The 24,257-nt window shown below is 38.5% G+C and overlaps 1 protein-coding gene across 1 annotated transcript in view; it reads right to left on the reverse strand.

Annotated features, from left to right (window-relative positions):
* The window catches only part of abcf2a (ATP-binding cassette, sub-family F (GCN20), member 2a), a 76,927-nt gene that overhangs the window by 31,895 nt on the left and 20,775 nt on the right, over nucleotides 1–24,257 (reverse strand). The window contains exons 2-6 of the mRNA XM_059978189.1: nucleotides 23,763–23,967; nucleotides 22,490–22,702; nucleotides 21,751–21,933; nucleotides 20,259–20,430; nucleotides 19,294–19,389 (exon numbers count right to left, since the gene is read on the reverse strand). Of these exons, the coding sequence (XP_059834172.1) occupies nucleotides 19,294–19,389; nucleotides 20,259–20,430; nucleotides 21,751–21,933; nucleotides 22,490–22,702; nucleotides 23,763–23,931 (833 nt within the window). The 5' untranslated portion in view covers nucleotides 23,932–23,967. The remainder of the gene's footprint in view (nucleotides 1–19,293; nucleotides 19,390–20,258; nucleotides 20,431–21,750; nucleotides 21,934–22,489; nucleotides 22,703–23,762; nucleotides 23,968–24,257) is intronic.

The raw sequence follows: 24,257 nt of genomic DNA on the forward strand, positions 1-24,257 counted from the left end.
TATATTGTAACTATTATGTATGGGTTTTTTTTATATGTAATGGAATGTGTATGTTGGTAATTTCTTTATCAATATATCATCTGTATTCTGTCCATATTACTAATATTAATAAAAAGATTTAGAAAGAAAGAAAGAAAGAAAGGGTGTTCCTCTGCTTATTCAATAGGTCATGGAAAGGATGTGCCTGATTGTCCATAATGGATAACAGTTTGTTTAATGACCCCCCTCTCCACCACTAACTCAGAGTCCGGTTTCTAGCCAAGCGTGGATCCAGCCTTTTTGTTGAGTTTATTTAGTCTTTTTGCATCACCAACACCAATGCTGCTCACCCAACATAAACCCGCAAAGACTGCACTCGCTACAACAGACTGGTAAAAGATCTCCAACATCCTGCTGCACATGTTAAAGGATTTCAGATTCCTTAGAAAATAGAGTCTGCTCATCCCCTTCTTAGAAGCAGTCTATGATACAAAGATAGCTAGAGAAGCAGGTAGTGTTGAGGAAACAGAATCTGCAGAAGGACTGGGACAGGTTAGGAGAATGGGTAAAGAAGTGGCAAATGAAGAGGGTAAGAAAGTATGGTCATGAATACTTGGGCAGACTATTTTCTAAACGGAAAGCAGATTTAGAAATTCGAGACGCAAAGGGGATTTGGGCATTCTCGTGCAGGATTCCCTAAGGGCTAACTTGCGATCCTTACTACCAACTCAGCAAATGCAATGCTACCATTTATTTCAAGAGGACTAGAAAATAAAAGCAAGGATGTAATGCTGAGATTTTAAGGCACTGGCTAGACCACATTTGGAGTAATGAAAGTTTTGAGCAGAAAGGATGTTACTAGCATTGGAGAGAGCCCAGAAGAGGCTCAGGAGAATGATCCTAGGAATGAAAGCCTTTGAAGAGTGTTTGATAGCTCTGGACTCTGTACTTGCTGGAGTTTATAAGAACAAGGATCTCAATGAAACCTATTGAATCTTGAAAGGAACAGATAGAGTGGATATACAGAGGATGCTTCATATAGTGGGAGAGCTAGGCCATGAGGACTCAACTTCAGAATAACAAGGCTGTCTCTTTAGAACAGAGATGAAGAAAAACTTCTTTAGCCAGAGAGTGGAGAGTATGTGACCACAGACAGATATGGAGGCTAAGTCATAGGGTATATTTAAAGCACAGCTGGATAGGTTCCTGATTAGTAAGTGTGCCAAAGATTATGGGAGAAGGCAGGAGAATGAGATTGAGAGAAAAAAATTAAATCAGCCATGATCCAATGGGTGAGAAGAATTGATGAGCTGAATGGCCTAATTATTCTTCCATTTTTTTTTAATCATGCTGACTATCCTTCTATGTCTATGTGATTCAAGTACTCATTGAGAGACTTAATTAAATGCTGTCAGTACCCCATCTCAACCATTCTCGGGCAGTGTATTCCAAGTGTTCACCACTGCTGAGTGAAAAAGCTCTTAGCCATTCCCCTCTGAATCTCTTTCCCCTTATCCCAAATCAATGTCCACTTGTTTTATCTACTGATATAGGGAAAGGTTTTCTGAAGTTTATCTTTAGCCCTCATGGTTATACACCACATTCATGTCCACTCAATCTCTTTTGTTCCAGAGGACAGACTTTGCTTCTCAGGTTTCCACTCAAAGAACTTTCCATCCCAAGAAACATCCTGATGAATCTCTTCTGTACTGTCTAGTACAATCACATCCTTCTAATGGTGTGGTGCCCAGAACAGCATGAAGTACTCTAGTAACAATAGTTTCATGAAGTTGGAACATAGCCTCCTGGCTGATAAATGAAGGCCAGAATCCCATTCATGGTGCATATCATTGCCTAATTAATACTTCCAAGTGCATAAACTCACATTTATTGAGATTGAACATCTGCCATATATCAGTCCATTTCAACAACATATTGACATCACTACCCTCCACACAACAATCATCAGGAAATACTATGATACCTCATACATCCATATTGAAATCATTTGCACATATTACAAACATTGAAAGTTCTCATCACCAATCCCCAAATAGGCACAATGCTAACAGGTTAGCAGTTACAAAAATGACCTTCAAATTAAACTTCAACCCAGTTTGCCAAGATGACTTGGTTTAATTCAGGCTTCTCTAAAAGGTTTAGCGTTTCCTTCTCAATTAGAGGCTTCTCCAGGATCTTGCTAACAAATGTAAAGCTGCCAGATCTACATCTACTTTTATTGCCTTAGTTCCTGCTTGAGTATCGTAGTCATTTTTGTGATTTCCAACCTGCTAGTACCTTTCCAGAACTCAGTAAAAAAAAGCTACAAATTGCCCCACTATTTCTGCAGCAGCTTGCTTTTACAGATCATTGGGACCTAGCAACTTGTCAGCTTTTAATCTTATTAGTTTGTCTATTGTCTTGACCCCCGATAATTGCAATTATTACAAGTCCTTGCACAGTATTTGGGATACTTCAATTGAAGTTTTCTGGGCGTCTGTAGCATCATCCACTATGAAGACTGACTAATTTCCTCAACTACTGTAATTAATTGCCCAGATTTGCACGCTAAGGATCTTACGCTGTTATATTCGCTCATAACAGACAGACATGCTTTATTGATCCCGAGGAAAATTTGGTTTCATTACAGTCGCACCAACCAAGAAAGGTGTAGAAATATAGCAATATAAAACTACAAATAATTAAATAATAATAAGTAAATAACGCCAAGTGGAAATTAGTCCAGGACCAGCCTATTGGCTCAGATTGTCTGACACTCCAAGGGAGGAGTTGTAAAGTTTGATGGCCACAGGCAGGAATGACTTCCTATGACGCTCATCTCGGTGGAATGAGTCTCTGGCTGAATGTACTCCTGTGCCTAACCAGTACATTATGGAGTGGATGGGAGACAGTGTCCAAGATGGCATGCAACTTGGACGGCATCCTCTTTTCAGACACCAATGTCTATAATGTAAATGTAAACCTTTACCTAAAAAAATTACCTACTGGCCAAACCTACTCTGGGCACCCGAAGTGGGAATGTCTGAAATTCCTGGAAATCCTCATCTCAGTGAAAAATCCTAGTCACAACACCTGCTGCAACTACGTCCAACAATGGCATCAGGAAGAAACAGTAAATTCTTAAAGCAAAGTCAGCATGATCAGCTGGTTAGACTACTTCTGCATTTTTTAATACGTTCCCATTTCAGGATGTTGGTGTTGCTGACGAGAAGAGCATTTTAGCACTGGGTTAAAATTTCCACGAATGACATGGCTTTTTAAATCACTGCAGAGGACACTTCAAAATGCATTGTTGTGAGTTGGAGTCGCAATGAGTCAACCTTTTAATGATAGATTTTCTACTCCCCAAATCCACTGCATGAAAAACAAAAATCATTTCCGATTTCAAGCAGCTGTTTTTTTTTCTGCTTTTCAATCCATAATGTAACCGAGTTCATCTCTGCACAGGTACTGACCACAGGACCACAAGATATAGGAGCAGAATTAGGCCATTCGGCCCATCAAGTTTGCTCTGCCATTTCATCATGGCTGATCCATTTTTCCTCTGAGCCCCAATCTCCTGTCTTCTTCTTATATCCTTTCACACTCTGACCAATTAAGAATCTACGAATCTCTCCCTTAAATATAAAGACTTACGCTCCACAACTGCATGTGGCAAAAAATTCCACAGATTCACCACTCTCCAGCCAAAGAAAGTCCAACACATTTCCATTCTAAAAGGACAACCCTCTAATTCAGAGCCTATGACCTCTGGTCTCAGATTCTCCCACCATAGGAAACATTTTTCACATGCACTGTATCAAAGCCTTTCACTAATTGATAGGCTTCAATGAGGTTACCCCTCATTCTTCTCAATTCCAGTGAACACAGGCCCACCAAATGCTCTTCATATGACAAGTCATTCAAATCTGGAATCATGTCATGAACTCCTTTGAACCTTTTCCAATTTCAGCACATCCTTTCTTAGATCAGTAGCCCTAAATTGGTTACAACTCTCCAAGTGAGACATCACCAGTGCTTTAAAAGAGTCTCAAAATTACATCCTTGCTTTTATACTCTAGTCTTGAAATGAATGTTAACATTGCACTTTCCCTTCTCACCACAGACTCAACCTGCAAATTAACCTTCATGGAATCCTGCACAATGACTTGCAAGTCCCTTTGTGCCTCAGTTTTTCTGTATTTTCTCCATTTAGAAAATACCGTACATTCTGGAGTATAAGCCGACCTCCCCATTTTCAAGGCTAAAAAAGTGACTTTTCATGTTACCTTTGTATAAGCTGACCCTTTTTGTAGAGGTTTTGGACTTAACCAGAAAAGATCACAAGATCTCACATGCCAGTACTCAGCTTTACCGGATCTGGAACCTGGAAATTTTGTGAACCAGTACCTGCTAAGGAAACAGGCATGTAGCAGAAAACATTATAGAGCATTATAAGGGAATTCTTAACAAATAAATCAGGGAGGGAAATTTTGGATTAAGTTTCCAATGGAAAAGAATACTCTGAAATGTAACCCCCAGTGAAACTATTTAGCACCCATCGTAATCTCATTAAAACATAACATGGGGACTTCCGGTAAGATGGCGATTGCTTAGCTGCTCTGAACTTTTGTTCCGTTATTTTCGCTATCTTTGCACTAAATGTCTCCATTTTTTTAAACCTTAATTAGGAACTTTATTTGGTTTCTTTTACTTGCCTGTGAACACATCCACCTTGCAATGTCTAGCAAGAGTTCTAAAACTGGGAGAAAGGAAGTTCCAGCTCTGCCTTTTGAGACCCTCGCTGCGCTGGAACACCCCAACTATATTTTAAAGGAATTTAGAACCACTTTCAATCAGCTGGAAGCCAAACTGGATTGGATCAATGATAGAGTGGACGAACATGCTGAACACTTATCTCGCATCGATTCGACTTCTGAAAATTTAGAAAGTCGTGTTTGATACTTGGAGACTCTCTGTTCCAGCCTAGAAGAAAAAAATAATAAACTCCTTTCTAAAATGGTCGATCTCGAAAATCGGAGCAGACGTTGTAACCTTCGAATTCTTGGGTTGCCAGAGGCCACCGAACAGGGAACAACCGTGAAGTTTTTCGCCAAGTTTCTCTGTGAGATAGTCGGGAAAGATTTGCTTCCGAATCTGCCCAAGCTCGAAAGGGCACACTGGGTCTACGTTCCCCCCCGGAATTCTGGGCTCCCGCCCGTGACCGGTAATTTTATGCTTCCATCAATACCAGGTAAAACACCGTCTGATTATGGAGGCACATCGCAGAGGTACTTTTACTTTCCAAAATACAATCATTCGCTTTGTGGAAGATTTTGCACCCCAGACCTTAAAGATGTGCGCTGAGTTTAAAGGCGTAATGAAAGTGCTTTTTGATCGTGGTTTTAAACGCTCTCTTCGCACTCCTGCCGATTTACGAATCACGCTTAATACTGGAAAATAGAAGTGGTTTAAGTCAGTGAAGGAGGCTGAGGCATTTGTTGCAAGTCTTCCGGCTATCCAGCCATCTTCGGAACCCGATCGGACCTCCTAAAATGGTGGATAAGTACTTCTCATAGTAAAATTACTTTTCCCGGACTCAGACTTTACTTGAATCACTCAGACACTATTTATTGAAACTCTAAGGGCTGTTGACAATCTCTCCCTGGATTTGGTGTGTCTTTTTTAAATAGACATTCTGTGCTTAATGTTTCCCTATGGACGTTTAAATAGTACTTGTGTAATCTATTTTATTCTTGTATAACTTTATCTAGAGAGTTCTACAATTGACTCTAACTTGTTTTGGAGGTTTGAAGTCTTTTTTTGAAGGCCTCCCTGTTTGTTGGTTCACAGTTTAACTGCTGATTATTTTTTATTTTTTTATTTATTATTTTTTTTCACCTTTTCTTTTAATCTTTGATTTTTTTTTCCCTCTGTAAATGGTTGATAAGTACTTCTTGAATCTATAATTTTCCCCTTCCTCCCTTTTTTTCCCTTTCTCTTACTTTATTCTTCCATAATTTTTCGCGGGTAGGTTAGTTTTGGTTTTCTTCTGATTTACTCTGTATTAAGTTTTATATTTCTGCAGAAGATGTTCCAATTTGTAGTTATGTTTTCTAGTGCATAAACTAGTTACTATTTACTAGAGTATTTATACGGAACTGCTGTTAATGACACAGATCTGGAAGTTATATTTGGGTTAATTTTTTTGGTAGCCATCTAGTTTTGGGTTGTGTGGGTGGGGTGGGTTTTCCAGTTCCAACATCATTCACTGTATTTATTGTTTGTCTTTATTGCTCAGGACATATTTATGTTTTGATTTCATGAATCTATGCTTACATTTCTGCTCCCAGACTGCTATCGCATTGCTTGACTTTTTACATGCCTGCTGCCTTTTATGCATTAGTAATTGATAATGGCTAGTGCACTTAAATTCGTGAGCTGGAATGTAAAGGGATTGAATCACCCAGTTAAAAGGAGGAAGGTATTCGCACATATTAAACAACTCAAAGCTGACATTGCTTTCCTTCAAGAAACTCATATTCGTTGTCTTGATAACTTCCGGCTTCTGTCAAAGTGGGCAGGTCAGCATTTTCATTCATCCTTTGCCACTAAAGCTAGGGGAGTCTCCATTCTTATTAACTCAAATATTCCTTTTGAACTCTGTAATAAAATATCTGATACAAATGGCCGTTTTATTATTGTTTCTGGTAAACTATACAACACTAAAGTTGTACTAGCAAACCTGTATGCCCCCAACTTTGATGTTAACTTTTTTTTCCTCCCTACCAGACTTAAACTCATACTCTCTTATACTGGGTGGTGACTTCAACTGTTGGTTAGATCCTAATCTGGATCGATCGTCCTCTGTTACCAGATCACCTACTAAATCTGCCTTAGCTATCCAATCGTTTCTCTCTAATTTTGGTATCTCTGATATATGGCGTTTCCTTCATCCTACTGAGAGAGATTATTATTCTTTTTTTTTACACATGTTCACCATACCTTCACTAGAATTGACTATTTCTTACTCCATAACCAACTTATCCCATTGGCCTACTCTTGTGACTAACAGAGTATACTGATTTCTGACCATGCCCCAATTACTCTCTCGCTGAACTTTCCTGGTCTCCCTCAGAGGAATAAACACTGGTGGTTTGATTCAACTTTATTATCGGATGATGATTTTTTAAAATTTATTTTCACCTGAAGTGTCACCCCAGATTGTCTGGGATGCCATGAAAGCATATCTGAGGGGTTAAATAATCTCTTACACAGCAAATCTCAATAGAAGATCCTGTGCAGATCGATTAGACCTCATTAACCAGATTAAAGAATTGGATCAACTATATGCTCAAACTAAGAACCCTGAACTATACAAGAAGCGTGTTGAACTCCAAACTAAATTTAATCTTCTGTCTACTCAACCTGTCGAACGCCAACTTCTTGAAAGTAAGAGTCGCTTTTACATTCATGGGGATAAGTCTGGTAAATTTCTAGCCAATCAGCTGAGGCGTTCCAAAGCCAAACAACATATTACAAAGATCCGGAAGGAGAACACATACTTTACATCGGATCATTTAGAAATTAATGACGCATTTAAAAATTTTTATTCTCAGCTTTATTCCTCTGAATCTTTGAATGACAATATCTCTGCTGATCAATTTTTAAAGAATCTGAATATTCCTTCACTTTCATCTGATTCTAAAGCCAAACTTAATGCGCCTATATCATCAGAAGAAATATCTTTTGCAATTTCTGCACTGTCCTCAGGGAAATCTCCTGGACCTGATGGGTTCCCTGTAGAATTTTATAAATCATTCTCTTCACTTCTTTCTCCTCAGTTACTTTCAGTATTATCTGATTCATTTAATTATGGCAAATTACCACCCTCTTTCAATGAGGCACCTATTACTCTTCTATTAAAAAAGGGCAAAGACCCAACAGAGTGTTCCTTGTATAGGCCGATTTCTTTGCTCAATGTTGATGTAAAGATCTTAGCTAAAGTTTTGGCTCATAGATTAGAAACCGTCATTCCCTCCATTATCTCTGATGACCAATCAGGTTTTATTAAAAATCGTCTCCCTTTTTTTAACATTCGGCGTTTATTTAATATCTTATACTCACCTCCAACTGGGATTCCTGAATATGTTATTTCCCTCGATGCGGAGAAAGCATTTGATCGTATAGAGTGGAACTACCTTTTTGCAGTCTTAGAAAAATTTGACCTCGGTCAAAGTTTCATCTCTTGGATCAAATTGCTGTACCTGTGTCCTACTGCCTCTGTTTTAACTAATATTCAGAAATCCCAGATATTTAATCTCAAACGTGGCACCCATCAGGGATGCCCCTTAAGTCCCTTTCTCTTTGATTTGGCTATGGAACCTCTGGCGATAGCATTTCGAAACTGCCCTGAATTGACTGGGATTTGGAGAGGGGGTGTTGAGCATAAAGTTTCTCTCTATGCTGATGACTTATTACTCTTTCTCTCAAATCCGTCTACATCCTTACCCCTAATGTTTTCACTTCTTGACCAGTTTAGCCAGATCTCTGGCTATAAACTTAATTTACATAAGAGTGAACTTCTCCCAATTAATAAAGAAGCACAAGAACTAACATTTCATGATCTCCCTTTTAAAGTAGTCCATAATCAATTTACTTATCTTGGAATTACAGTCACAAGGAAGTTTAAAGATCTCTTTCGTGAAAACTTTGCCAATCTTTCATATGCTATAAAACAGAGTCTGGTACAATGGTCACCTCTATCTATGTCTTTGGTAGGTCGTATTAATGTTGTTAAAATGTATGTTCTCCCCAAATTTTTATACTTATTTCAATCTACCCTAATTTTTATTCCTAAATCTTTTTTTGATTCCTCAGACTCTATTATTTTGTCATATTTGTGGAAGAATAAGCGCTCAGAATTAATAAAATCCATCTCCAAATATCTAAAAAAGAGGGTGGCATGGCTTTACCTAACTTTTGTTTATATTATTGGGCAGCTAATATACGTTGTGCTACCTTTTGGTCTTTCTTCCATGGCCAACCCAAGTGCCCTAATTGGGTGGCAATGGAGTTGAGCTCCACTAAAGAATTATCTATCTCTGCACTCCCTAGCAGTCTGTCCAGATTAATAGCTAATCCTCTTGTTAGACACACTTTGCGTATATGGGCTCAGTTTAGGAAATGCTATGGTTTCCATGGTTCTTCCGTTTCCAGCCTTGTCATACATAATCACCTTTTTTTACCTACTACATACGATTCAGCATTCCAGGTTTGGTATAGGAAGGGCATTGGACGTTTTGAAGATCTTTTCATTGATAATCGCTTCGTTTCTTTTCAGCAGCTCTCTGTTAAGTTCAATCTGCCCAATGCTCATTTTTTTAGATATCTCCAAATTAGACACTTTATTGCTCCTTTAATTCCTAACTTTCCTGAAATGCCTGCAAAAAATGCTATGGACTTATTTCTTTCCATTAATCCACTAGGGAAAGGTTTAATATCAATTATCCAAGATAAATTAGCAGCCTTACAACTGGCCCCTGTGGATAAAATTAAAATGGCATGGGAGCATGATTTAAATACCTTCTTATCTGATGAGAGCTGGGACTCGATTCTCAAATCAGTTAACTCAACCTTTCTTTGTGCTCGCCATTGCCTTTTACAGTTTAAGATTGTTCATAGAGCCCATATGTCTAAATCTAAACTATCTCGATTCTACCCTGACATTAGTCTGCTCTGTGATAAATGCAAGAGGGGTGAGGCCTCTCTCATTCATATGTACTGGTTCTGTCCTAGCTTGGAGAAATTTTGTAAAGATGTCTTCACTACGTTATTGTATATTCTGAATCAGTACTTAGAACCAAACCCCTTAATTGCTTTGTCCGGTTTCTGGGGTGAGAAAGATTTACGTCTGAGTCCGACCAAATGCCGAATATTATCCTTTGCCTCTCTCCTGGCTAGACGCTTGATCCTCCTTAGATGGAGAGATGTTGCCCCGCCCACTCATGCTCAATGGCTTAATGACATTATGGCCTGCTTGGACCTCGAAAAAATTCATTATTCAGTTCTTAATTCGGACCTAAAGTTCCAAAAGGTCTGGGGACCTTTTATTGAGTACTTTCATAACCTTCCTCTTGACTGGGGTTTTTTTTTTCTTTTCAGTCCCTTGCTTTCAGCTCCTTTTTTTTTCCCCTGGTAGGAGGCATTGCTATCCTCTGTTGCTGAGTGTATTCACAGTCTGGGAGTTTGATTGTCCTGATTTATATTCTCTATATTGTGCTGTGGTTGGTCTGGAGTTTTTTTGTGTGTTGTGGGGCTTGGGGAGGACACTAAGTTTACTTGTCTTCAATTTAGGTGCTTTTTTTAAAAATTCTCTTTCTCTGTATCATATTGTCATTGTATGCTTAATTTTGCACTGTATTAATGTTCCTCATTGTGATTTGGGTTTTTTAAATCTGTAAAATGTATAAAAAAAAAACTAATTAAAAAAAAAACATAACATGGGGTGACAGGATCAGTAAGTGCACTCAGTATTGAGTTTGCGACCACCATGTACAAAAGATTAAAACGAATGCGATATGATGCTGGCTTCAAGCTGAAGGTTGTTGATTTTGCTAAAGGAATGAATAATTCTGCAGCTGCTAAGAAGTTTAGTGTAAACGAGAAACAAGTGAGAAAGTGGAGAAAGGCACAGGGCACGCTGAGGGAAATGCCAAAGATGAAATGTGCAAACCACGGGAAAACATGCCAGTGGCCAGAACTGGAAGAAAAAGTTTCAGAGTGGGTGAATCACCAGCGATCGTCTGGATTCATTGTTACCAGAGAAATGATTTAAGTTCAAACTTTGAAATGGGACGAAAAACACCATGAGGTCAGCAAAAATTTCAAAGCTATGCGAAGTTGGTGCACCCGATTTATGAATAGACGTGATCTTGTATTGAGACAGAAAACAAAGATTGCTCAGAAAATTCCCACGGGGTGTTGTTGTTTACGTCCAAAAACGCTGCTGGATGGACGAAGCAGGTTGCTTGAAGTAGGGGAAGAGGTGTGGTGTCGACGTCCCAAAGGTTTCGGGAAGAAAAAGTCGATACTTGTCTAGGACATGTTCAAAGCGCACTTGTCAGCTGAGACAAAAGCAGCATTGAAAGCTGAAAATACGATCACTGCAGTCATCCCAGGTGGTTTGATGTCCTTGCTCCAGCCACTAGATGTGAGTTTAAACAAACCATTCTAAGAATTAATGTGTCAACAGTGGAACGAATTTGACTCAATAACAGCCAATAAATACAACCTGTCTTCCATGTATTCGTTTTTCCAAAGTTGGCATCCTCTGTATAAGCCGACCCCCTAATTTTAGGACCAAAATTTAGGGCCAAATTCTCGGCTTAAACACTGTAACTTACAGTACTCAACCTTTTAATTTTTTTCTACCAAAGTGCATGACCATACACTTTGACAATGTATTCCATCTGCCACTTCTTTGCCAATTCTCGTAATGTCTCAGTCATTCTGTAGCCTCTCTACTTCTTCAAAACCACTTGTCCCTCCAACTATCTACATAATCGCTTGCAAACTTTGCAACAAAGCCATAATTATTAGCATATAACGTAAAAAGAATCGGTCCCAACACAGACCCCTGTGGACCACGGGGGTCTGTGTTGGGACCGATTCTTGGTGATTCGAAGTGATTCTTGGTGAGTGACATCTGAAGAACCCTACCCTATCCACACGTCATGATCATGATACTTTAAGCATTTGCAAGGAAGCTTTGACAATACAAAACATTCTGTGAATCCTTTGCATGTTCAGAGTTGTTTCTCAGATTGATATTTGTTGGTCGATCTGGTTTATGATACAACTTGCTAGGCCAAAAAGAGGAAAGAAAAAACAAGCAAAAGGAGAAAACTATGTACAAGTAGGGAGTGATTTTTTTTTTAAAACATATTCATTGATTTGTGAGGATAAAATCAGGCCTATGAGGTGTTATGTAGTTAAACCATTTCCCCAGTATGCATCAAATTATTCCAACTTATGATTAACAGATGCTGTTATCTTCTCCATTTTGTAAATGTCCATTGTAATTTCCATTTAAGGTTGGGCTCTCCTGTGATAATCATTTCCTTGTGAGTCTTTTTACCAGCCACCAGCAGTATATTCATTAAATATTTATCTCTTTTCAACCATTCTTGAGGTATATACCCAAAATATATGGTCTTACTTTCTAGGGGTATTCCACATTTAAAGATATCTTGTAGAGCATTGTGCATCCCACTCCTATAGTCTTTGATAACGCGGCATTCCCAGAAAATATGATAATTGTTTGCATTTTGATTTTCACAATTTCTCCAGCTAACAGGGAGGTTACTATCATGATGAGATTTCTGAGAGGGTGTAATAAAATATCTTATCAAGTTTTTCCATCTGAACCCCCTCTATTTCTGTGAACAGGTACACTTCCATTGATACCTACATAATAGTGTCCATTCTTCCTCATATATAATTAACCCTCCTTCCTTCTCCCATTTAGTTTTAATGTATGAAGTTGAACATGTTTTAAGATTTGACTTATCTGAATTATATGCTTTTCTAAACAGCTCTATCAAACATGTACTTGCGTTGGTTATATTTTTAACCATCCTATTGAAATATTGTCACATCTGTAAATACCGATAAAAGTCTTGTTTTTCTAATAAATGTTGCTCTTTAAGCATTTCAAAACTGAACAGTGTTCCTTCTTTCATTACATTGCAAAGAACTGTTATTCTTTAAATCTAGCATCCAGTTTATTCAGTGTAAAATCCGAGTCATATGCACACCATTTAAAAATTGCAATATCTCCCTCTCGTTCATATTCTTTTATAATAGTTTTCCATATTTTAAGAGTCCATTTCACCCATGGGTTATCAATAGTATTTATGTACCTTTGTGTTTTTCCATTGAGCGTCATATGATGGGTTGCACCAACATATCACAGCTCTCAACTGTGCTGCAAAATAATAATCTCCGAGAGAAGGTAGGCCCCATACCCCGCTTTCCTTAGCTAATTACAAAGTTTTGAGATGAACTCTAGGCCTTTTACCTTGCCAAATATATCTTGATAACATTTTGTTCCATTCATTGAATTGATTTTGATTAACCTCTATTGGTAGGGTCTGAAAGAGATATAATAGTCTGGGCAGTATATTCATTTTAGTAGATTCAATCCTTGAACTGAGACTAAAAGAAGGAATTAGGTTCCATCTTGTAATAACTTCCTTAATTTTTTTTATATATAGGCTGATAATTGCATTCTGATAATTCTGCCAAATCTCTTAGCATAAAATATTTGAAATATTTTATGCCCAAATATTTGAAAGCCTGTTTGCCACACCCAGGGATATCTCCTATTAATTTCTCTTGGTGGGCTATAATTATATTAAAGTAATTTGGTTTTATCTATGTTGATCTTGTATCCTGATAATTGACCATATTGTTCAAAGGATTGCATCAATTCAGGTTAAGAGTATGCTGGTTGCCCTAGATACATCAAAATGTCATCCGTGTAACAGCCAATTTATGCTGTCCTTTAATAGTAACTCCCCTGATATCTTCATTTTGTCGGATGTATTGAGCTAATGATTCCAGATATAACGCAAAGAGTAGTGGTGATCATGCATAACCCTGTCTCGTGCCCCTTTCTAGAGTAAAGCTATTTGATAAGTATTCATTGATTTTAATCCTAGCAGTAGGGTTTTCATATAGTGCCTGTATAGTTTTAATAATTGTGTTATGGACACCAAATCTATGTAAAACTCTAAAGAAAATTCCGATCAACCGAATCAAACGCCTTTTCAGCTTCCACACTTATCACTATTACTTTGATTTTATTTTTTTGTATATGATGCATAATACGAAATGTCCTTCGTATATTGTCTTGTGTTTAACGTTGTTGTAGAAAACCTGTCTGATCAGTATGAGTAGAAACTCTTCTAATCATTTGGCCATGATGGAGGTATATAATCTATAATCTACATTAAGAACAGATATTGATCTAAATGACCCACATTCCATTTTATCCTTGCCTTCTTTCGGTATAGGTGAGATTATCGCTTCCTTCCAGCCGGGTGGCATTTGTGCCCTTTTTGGAGCCCAATTCAGTGTGGGGAGTAAGACAGTAATTAACTCATTTTTAAATTCTTTGTACCACTCTGCCATATACCCATCTGATCCTGGTGACTTACTTAATTTAAGCTTACTAATTGCAGCTTTTAGTTCAACTTCAGTTATGTCAGCAATCATAGTTCTATTTTGTTCTTTGCTTAAAGTGGGTAACTCTTGAGAATTTAGGAAGGTGTCAATTTGGGTTATGCTTCTTGAATTTCAGTTAGCTTATTTCTCATAATTTTTGTTCTTGGATCCCTAATTCTATGAATTGTATTTTCTGCTATCTTTTTTTTTCCCGTTTCCATGCCAGTATTTTCATAGACTTAGATCCACTTTCATAATGTCTGTTTCAAAAACATTAAATTTTTCCGAGTTCTTGCATAGCCACACTATTACTTTCATTCCTAATTTTTAAAAATTTCCTCCAATGTATCCATTGCCAAATTCAATGTGTTTTTTTTTCTAGTTCCTGCAGCCTATTTTGTAATTCCTCTATAATGTTTTATTCCTTTTTTTTCCTTATATGAAGATATCGCTATAATCTTCCCTCTTAAAACAGCCTTCAGAGTATACCATAGAATGGGAGGTGAAACCTCTCCATTATCGTTGGATTCTAAGTAAAGACCAATTTCTTTTTTAATTTGTTCCTTAAAATAGGGATCATTGAGTAGACTTTAATTTAGTTTCCAAATAGTATTCTTTGGTTGTAGGCCAAAATCAACAGATAAATATATAGGTGCATGGTCACTTACATCTATTGTCCCAATTCCACAGGTGTTTATCTTGTCTGTCTTTTCCAAATGTTGTGAAATAGTCTTTTCTTGTGGGCAGAATAATGAGTGTAATCCCTTCTGTCGGGGAAAAGGTCCTTCCATATATCAATTAGACCAACATCCTTGAAAAGTGTATTAACCTTCTTATGTAAGGATTTTGTTTCATAGGTTTTTCTATTGTAAGAGTCTAACTTTGGTTGTAATTGTAACTTTAAGTCTCCCCCACATATCAGGAGACCTTCTGTTTCCATTACCATAATATTAGTAATTTTCTGAAAGAAACTACTATCACTTCCTGGGGGTGCGTATATATTCAATAGAGTAATTGAATTTCCCTCTATATTACCCCTTACCAGAATATATCTGCCCTCCTTATCTCCCATTTTGAAAACTTTTTCAAAATTTAGCTTACTTGAGATAAGAATAGCAATTCCTCTCCTATATCCTGAAAAACAAATTAGTGAAGCCCATTCTCTTTAGCTTTCCATGCTTATTATCACTTAAGTGAGTTTCCTGTAAATATACTACATGGGTTTGTTCTTTTTTTATTTTGGATAGAATTCTACTACGTTTGATTGAAATTTACAGCCCATTGACATTAAAGGAAATGAATTTTACTTTGTTCTTAGCCATGTGTATTTATCTGTCAATATATCATTGAAATTTGCAGAATAAAATTTAATCGAACTTCTCCCTGAACAAATAAGAACCAAGAAATGCAAATTAAAAAAAGGCAACAAAGGTGTGATTCCAAGGCTGAGGTCTCCAGTAGATGACCCTGGATTGAGCTAGAGGAAACATCTAGCTATGGAGGATAGCCCTTCCTACCTGTGAGTTGAGGACCCCCATTGCAGTACCCATAAAAGTAAGTGAACAAATCTATATCCATTACACAGAAAAGATTTCCCTGTGTACAGTCGGCCCTCCTTATACACAGGGGATTGGTTCCGAGACCCCCCGCGGATACCAAAAAATGCAGGTGCTCAAGTCCCTTATTTAACCTGTCTCAGTGCAGTGGACATTAGGACCCGGTTGCGCAGATCTGAATCCGCAGTATTTCTGTTCACGAAAATAATCACAATCGCAATTGAAAATAAAATGCAAGTAATAAAGCGATCAGAAAGAGGTGAAATGCCATCAGTCACTGGAAAGGCATTAGGCTATAGTCGGTCAACGATCGGAACAATTTTAATGGAGCATGTGAAAGGCCCCTCCCGATGAAAGCTGCAATTATTACTATACAACGCAGTGGTTTAATTATTCAAATATGCATTTTTCTTAAGTGTTTTATATGCACAGAAAGGTAAATATGTACTGTATGCTAAGAAAAATGTTTGACTAATTGACACTAAATAATAACAGATGTACCTGTTCCGACTTCAAATCCGACTTAAAGATGGGCTCAGGAACGAAACTCATTCATAACCTGGGGACTGCCTGTACTTTTAAGTCATTTCTAGATTATAATACCTAAGATAATGTAAATGCTATGTAAATAGTTGTTATACTGTATTCTTTAGGGAATAATGACAAGAAAAATCATCTGTACATGCTCAAGCAACCAGTGCTGGAGAGAGAACATCTGGGTCTTCCCGATCCCCGGTTGGTTGAATCCGCGGGTAAGGAGGGCCGACTGTATTCCTCCCGTGGGGGGGGGAGGGGGGCGGTGTGTGTGTGTGTGTGTGTGTGTGTGTGTGTGTGTGTGTGTGTGTGTGTGTGTGTGTGTGTGTGTGTATTCTCATTTAGGTGGGGGAAAAAGGAGTGAACGAATGGAAAAAAAAAATTGAGTAATATAAAATCCACATTATCTTAAGTATTTCTCGAGATAGGTGCAGCACCACCTATTTTTGCTTCTGTTTAACTTATCAACATTTTTAAAGTTAGCCAAACCTTATGGCTCTTCTGGAGGAGGCGAGGGCTGTCTTCGGAAAACTCACAGTCTCTTCCTGATATATTTCTCTCAACCTCCTCCCCTCCCCTGCTTTCTCTCAGCCAGGCTTTCCCTCGGTTTGATCACGCTGACGGGCAACCCTCTGGCCTTCATGTCTGTAGTCACCTCTTCCACTGTCTAATATAGTTGCATCCCATCTTCATAAAACAGCCGCAGTTTAGCAGGATACAGAGTTTGGAATCTAATCCTTCCTTGCTTTAATATTTGCTTTACTTCAGAGTATTCTTTTCATTTCTGCAGGACCACTGGGAGGTAATCTTGATCGAAATATATTAATTTCCCATCTAAAAACACCCTCTTCTTTCCCCAGGCCCTTCGTAGAATCTCTGCCTTGGTAATGTATCAAAGGAATCTAATTACTATTGAGCATAGCTTATCTTCTCTATCTCCAGTAGGCACATGATGTGCCCCCTCAATTTCAAGCTCTGTAGTCAAAGGAATCTCCAGCACATCCCGCAGCAACTTTCGTACAAACTTCATCATAGACAAACCCTCCGCTCTTTCCGGAATATGGCATATCCTGATATTTTTACGCCGTGATCTTCCCTCCTGGTCAAGCAGTTTACTTGCTTGTTGATTTAATATTTTTATAGTCTTACTTAGTATCCATTCCACATTTTGAACATGATCTTCCACCTTCTCAATTTGTGTCTCTGCCACTATTATTTGATTGACGTTGGCGAGCTCTGACTTGATATCATTTAGTTGCTGTTTTCTATATTTTTGGAATCCCCATATCTCTTCCAGAATTTTTATCGTATTTGCCGCTTCGCCTGAACGAAGCCCATCATCTGCCTTGCTACCACGCGTTCAGGTAGGAGAGTTGCTCACTGCACCCCTCTCGTCCACAGGCTCCGCAGAGATGCTTTTTTAAAATCTCCATTCTTGCCCCTCTTATCAATTCAGGTATTTTCGAAAAATCTTATATCTGATGGATTAACAGGGCAAAATATGCGTTTTTCTGGAGGAGCTATTGATTTAAGCTGCTATTCTGGACGATGATGTCACTGGAACCCCTCAGGCCAGGACATTTTCAACAGGCAACATTCATCATTAAGGATCCTCACCATCCATGCCATACCGTCTTCTCATTACTACCATCAGGGAGGTGGTACACAAGCCTGGAGCCCCACAGTCAACATTTTAAAAACCGCTACTTCCCTTCAGCCATCCGATATCTGAACAGTCTATAGACATCACCTTGCTATTCCTTTTTCAAACTATGTTTTGTAATGTATAGTAATTTTTGTCTTGCACTGTACTGCTGCCACAATACAAATTTCATGACATACTTCAGTAATAATAAACCTGATTCTGACCTCATTCCTGCAGGTATGGAAGTCTAGAACCACCTAGAGGGCATATCAGGGAAAGTCAGCCAATTCCCTTCCTAATAAAAGTAAACCAGATGAGTTTGAAACTATTTCATGGCTTCATCAAGTCAAATCCAGTTTATTGTCATTTAACTATATACATGTATATAACGGATATAATGTACAAGAAATGAGACGACGCTTCTACAAGCCAGGGTGTAAAGCAGAGTAGTATACCAAACACACATGGCACACAACAACTTATGGCAAGAATAGAATCTACAGATGAATTACACATAAATAACAAACTAAAGTGCAATATTAAATATTGCAAGTAGATATTATCATGAAGATTGTGCTTAAGTACTAATTATTAATTGAATTTGAATTCTACAACTGTTAGTGGTGAGATCTGAACCCATGTCTCAAGGGTCAGGACTACCAGTCTGAGAACCACTCTGCCACCACCAGTCCCACTAATAACAGTCATTGTAAAAATTACAAAGTGTCCAGAAACATCAGATTCTCCCAAGCTCCACATTCTAGTTCTTGTCTACATTCTCCAAACTCCAATTAAAGTCATGCATTTGTTTAGGATGTTTCTTATACGGTGCAAGTGTAGAATCAGAGGGCATAGCCTCAGACTGGAGGGACATCCATTTAGAAGAGAAGAAGAAGAAATTTTTTTAGCCAGAGGGTGGTGAATATATAGAATTCATTGCCACAGGTGGCTGTAGAGACCAAATCATTGAGTATATTTAAAGTGGAAGCTGAAAGGTTCTGGATTAGTAAGAGTGTCAAAAATGTCAAAGGAGAATAGGGTTGATAGGGATAATAAATCACCCCTGATGGAAGAATGGAGCAGTCGGAATGGAATAAATGGTCCAATACTGCTCTAATGTCTTATACTCTTAATTATTTAATAAATATGTACATGCAATTGCCTCCATGACACTGTAAAATTAGAGGATGTTAGCAGATTGTGATGTCAATCCTTATCATACTTGGCAACCATTTAATAGTCTTATTATGGAAGTGGGGCAGGGGAGTAAAAAGAGGGTCACTGAGCCTGGTGGTACATGCTGGAGTGAAATCCAAGCAACATCAATATTAATTAAATCACTCAACTTACGATTTCAGTTCTTCCTCGAGCCACACACAGGCATCCAGATCAAGATGATTAGTGGGCTCATCCAACAGTAGCATGAAGGGTTTGATGAACAAAGCTCTGGAAAATGGTAATAAGCCACAGTAATCAGAAATGATGGATCACAAATAATAAGCTACCTAATAGTAAATGTTTCTAACTTGCACTTTGGTTACTAATAGCTTCAAACTATACCATCCAGGTGGTGCTGAAGGGGAGGCACTGAGACCCAACAAAATTACCTGGAATCTCACTCAAATGCTCCTTACAAATTCAAATTAAAGCTCATGGAATAAAGTTAGATTTTTTTTTGTACAATTGTAATCCACATCATCCACTAATGCTACTTGACAACAATGAAATAACAAGGGATAGCAGAACTGCAAATTAACATACAAATCAGAGGCAGGATAATGTCACATGGCCTCTCAAGCCTGTTCTTTATTAACCAAGATCATGAGCAATCTGATTAGTAAAATCAGTTAAAAACTTCCTACTGTCAAATGCCAATTATGTTTCAAACACATGAATTCAAAATGCACCAAATGTTTTACACTGAACAGGGTAGGTGCTTTTTACACAAGAAATATCATATTATATTGAAATTAATGAGAACTTTGTACACTTTTGAACTTTCAGTTGATAAAGGAATGCTAACTGTACTACCAAAGAAACTGACTGGAATTGTGGAGAATATATCTAAACAGCTGTGAAATCTGGATTCAATGAGACAGTTAATCATACAAAAGAGCAATATACATTTGGCAACAAGTTTTTTCACCCAAACTTGAACTGCATCTCCTTTCTCAAAAAATCTACCTATGCCATTGTTTCCACGATGCTGAAGATTATCTAATGACCCATGATCTTTAGAAAAAAAAATTACATGTCATCTGCCTTAGACAGGCCACTGAATCTGCATCACCAAGACTCATTCTTCACTCGCTTACCTGGCAAGAGCTACTCTCATTCTCCAACCGCCACTGAAATCCTTCATCTTTTTCCGTTGCATGGCTGGTGAAAACCCAAGACCATGTAGAATCCGTGAAGCTCGCATTTCTGCCTTATCCGCATCCAACTCTTCCAAACGTTCATAGATTTGTAGAAGTTTCTCGCATTCAGCTGGAGTCCGGTAGGGAAGGGGAAGAAGACAGTGAAACTTCAAAAGTCACTGCTGGAAAATCTCAATCATAGGTCACATTTATTAACTGCTTTAGGCTGATAGACCAGCTGGAGCTCAAATGTGATAGTGAAAGACTGCTCATCAGCTTGCAAAAATGTGATTTGTAACAACTACAAACACCACATAGCACGTGAATTTGAGTCCCACCACAATTTCAGCTCAACACTATGATAGAGCTTGTAATAGCAGAAAGACAAACAGTCACCTCATGCCAAATTCCTCCAGGCCTAGAGAGTGTCCTACAAGAATCCAAAGTAGTTTCACCAAATACATCTCAATACTCGCGTGCTATCCAACAGGAAATAGTGCAGTGGAATCTGCTCCACAATTGGCCAGCCCATATCACAAAATTGCCAGTGTTAGCTATCAGTATCTGATGTTAGTGATAGCTGCACATGCTCTCACTAGCAATAATTGGCCACAGTGTTACTCACTGAAATTAGTTTGAAACCATTCACGTTCTGAAAATATTGCACAACTTTATCCATCTAACATTGGTGCCACATCTTTAAGGGCTTTTTTCAGCTAAGCACTGAAAACTGAATTATAGAACAGTGAGTGTCAAATGGATTACAACAGGTTTACAATTTATAAATGGAAAAATTGCCTCTAGAACATTACCTCCCTTTGTTACACTTGTCATACTGTAGACTCTTACCTCAAGAAAATGTAGAAAGAGAAATGATAGGGATTAAAGATAGAGGTGCCATAGCCAATGGAAAAGGAGACAGAGCCTGTTTAAAGCACAAGTTTCCAAAATTGGATTTATTTCGTCTTAAATTTATCTTCAAAATGATGGTGGTGAATCACCTTCAGCCATAGAATGCGCAAGTCATTGATGCAAATGACATACTTCATTGTGTTTTGATGTGTATGTGATTATTAAAGTTAATCGCTAACCTTCAAAATCTTTACCATCATATCTTTGGGATAAAGTAGGAAACCAGAGCAGGCAAGGGAAACTCAAGCAGTTGCAGAAACGAAGAGCAAACTCCACACCGGCAGTAGCTAAGGTGGGGATTAACCCTGAACAACTGGAGCCATCCAACAGCAGCACTAACTGCTATGCCACTGCACTCTCAAGTTCCACTTCCATGGACAGTCAACAACTTGAGATGTTTTTCCACAGATACTGTCTGACCTGTTGGCAGAAATCTGTATTTATTTCAGATTTCCTGCACCAACTATTTTAATTTCCAACTTTCACGCTTCAAATATAACCATCACAAAAACTAGACCAAAATCCAAAAGATAGTTACAGTCTTCATGGGCCAGACGCTCTGCCTCTTTCTCCAAATTGATGCGCTCCTTGTCAACCTCGACCACACAATCCAGTGGTGTATTGTCACTAGGTGGCATTTCTCGTGTAAGGTGGTAAATGTCGATGGGTTCTGGTATCGGTAACTCCCGATGACCTAGAGCAGACAGCAGCATGGATTTGCCTGGGATGAGAAAAGGGGGTCAATATTAGCAAAGAGCAAGACACAAATGTCCCCTCCCAAACTGGAGTGTCTGTTAGATTCTTTGGAAACAAAGTACAGTAGCACTGCTCAATCTGCAAAAATACTTTTGGGGCTATATTTATTGGGTTCCACACAGTTTTAGTTGACAAGTTTATGCTGTCTACAAGCTCCAATTTTTAAGTTGGCCAATTGCCCCAGTTTAATGATCTGGGAGGTCCCCATAAATCCCTGACCTACTGGCCCAAATACTGCACAGTTGAAGATCCAGTTAAATGATAGCAATAAATGCCCACTAGGGACCCTCGTAACCAGACACATTATGGAATCAGTAATGGACTGACCACATATGCCAGTGACACTGCTACGAAAAACCTCTTACAGGGTAATAGAAGCTGCCACATTTGATAAGCTTTCAAGAAAATTGAGGAAAATCAACTTTGGAAAGAGACACCAGCTCCGTAAAATGTTGAAGAGCTGCGGACTTCAAAAACCTTACAGGTACTTGTCCCAACATTCTGACCACTTATGACCTTACCAGTGCCATTGAGACCAATCAATCCATAGCGACGGCCAGTATTCAGCTCCAGCTTGGTGTCACTCAGTAGCTCTTGACCATGAAATGTGAGTGACAGATTAATAATATGAACATCTGTACTATTGGGATGAGAGGCCAAGACTCCTGTGACTGCCCGGGCTGCTGCTTTCTTCAGCTCAAACTCATCCAGCTCATTGATAACATGAGCCAAGCCTGTGAAAAAGAGGTACTTTTCAGGGACGTGGAGCCGATAACTAATGAAGGAAAGGGTTAATACAAGAGTTCCTAGAGGATTCAAGACACCCTGTATGATTGGGTGGCATTCCATTTAGTTCTTCAAGACGAATGTGAAACTAACTTGCTCTTTTTAAAATTAGATAAAATTATATTAAATTTACAGTTAAGTGATCCCTCAGCTGCACCATTGTATACTCCCCTTTGTGTCACTTCTCACCCTAACAGAGCACTTAATTTATTTCTCCCTTTTAAGCATTTAACCAGCTTTACCTTGAATGCAAGGTAACCAACACATAGTGCAGAACTTGCTCCTCTCAGGTGTTCTCTAGGTAAAGACTCATGAATTACCTACCGGAAAATTCCAAATTATAAACCATCTCACAATTTTGAACATCTTTAGGACATAATTTTAACATTCACATGTAACAATCTAGTTATGTTGAAATTAGAGGCCCAGCCTACTGCAAGGTAGCATAGCAGATAAATTACCCACAATCAGAACCATTGATCTGGAAATGTGTTCAAAACTCATTGTGGAAAATATGGAATTTAAATTCAAGAATAGATCTGGAATTTGAAATGCATTTTTAATTGATGTAATAAGCGATGTCCACATTCTTGTATATCGGACATCAATGCAATGCCTCTTATTCAAGGAGCTAGTGATGAACCACATTCTGGAACTGTTGCTGTCTTTGCAATAAAGGAACCTGTAGTCGCACAATGCAAAACATTGAAGATGCTCAGTGTTTCTGGTCAACAGGAACCTAAAGGTGAATTAGGGACCAGAATTTCATAAAAACCTGCCTGATGCAATAACTTCAGGGAAGGATATTTTGCCAACCTTACTTTGTCTACTTATGTTTGCAGATACACCAAAGATCCGTTAAGAGTATTCATGCTAAAATAGGCGAGCAATCCATTCAGCACAGTGCAAGTAGAGATAGTCCTTTTACAACAAACAAGTTAAAACCTTTCCTGACATTTATAATCTAACTTCTGGCATGTTGTATACTGCCATAACCAAAGTCCCTACCTGCATCGTGACCAGAAGACCCATTAATCTGTGTTTTGGAATTTTCCACTTCATCTGTGCCAAGATCACCATTTTCCTCAGTACCTTCTGTGGCTTTAGGCTTACGCTGACGAGCCTTTGCTGCTTCCTTCTTTTTGGCTGCCTTTTTCTTGGCCAAATCGGAAGGCATTTTTGCTATTAGTTTGTGTTACAGTGGAAGCAGAATCTGCCAAAAGATAAAATAGTTTAGTTTTACACCTTGGGGTTCCCACTATATGTTGAACTAGTGCTTCAGAAAAGTGACTTTGGTGCACTCCAGAATGTCATCCTCTGGCAGGGAGTGGGGTTGGGAAAGACACAGAATCATTCAGATACTTCATAGGGACCAACTACAGCTCCTAACACTGAGTAAAGCTGAACTAGATTGCCTTTTATCTGATCCTGTCTAGCTTCCAGCCCGTTATCATTGATATCCAAAGACTCTGTGTACCACTCCCTGCCTGCTCACCTGCTAAA

Source organism: Hypanus sabinus, chromosome 1 (assembly GCF_030144855.1).
Source record: "Hypanus sabinus isolate sHypSab1 chromosome 1, sHypSab1.hap1, whole genome shotgun sequence".
Taxonomy (NCBI): domain Eukaryota; kingdom Metazoa; phylum Chordata; class Chondrichthyes; order Myliobatiformes; family Dasyatidae; genus Hypanus; species Hypanus sabinus.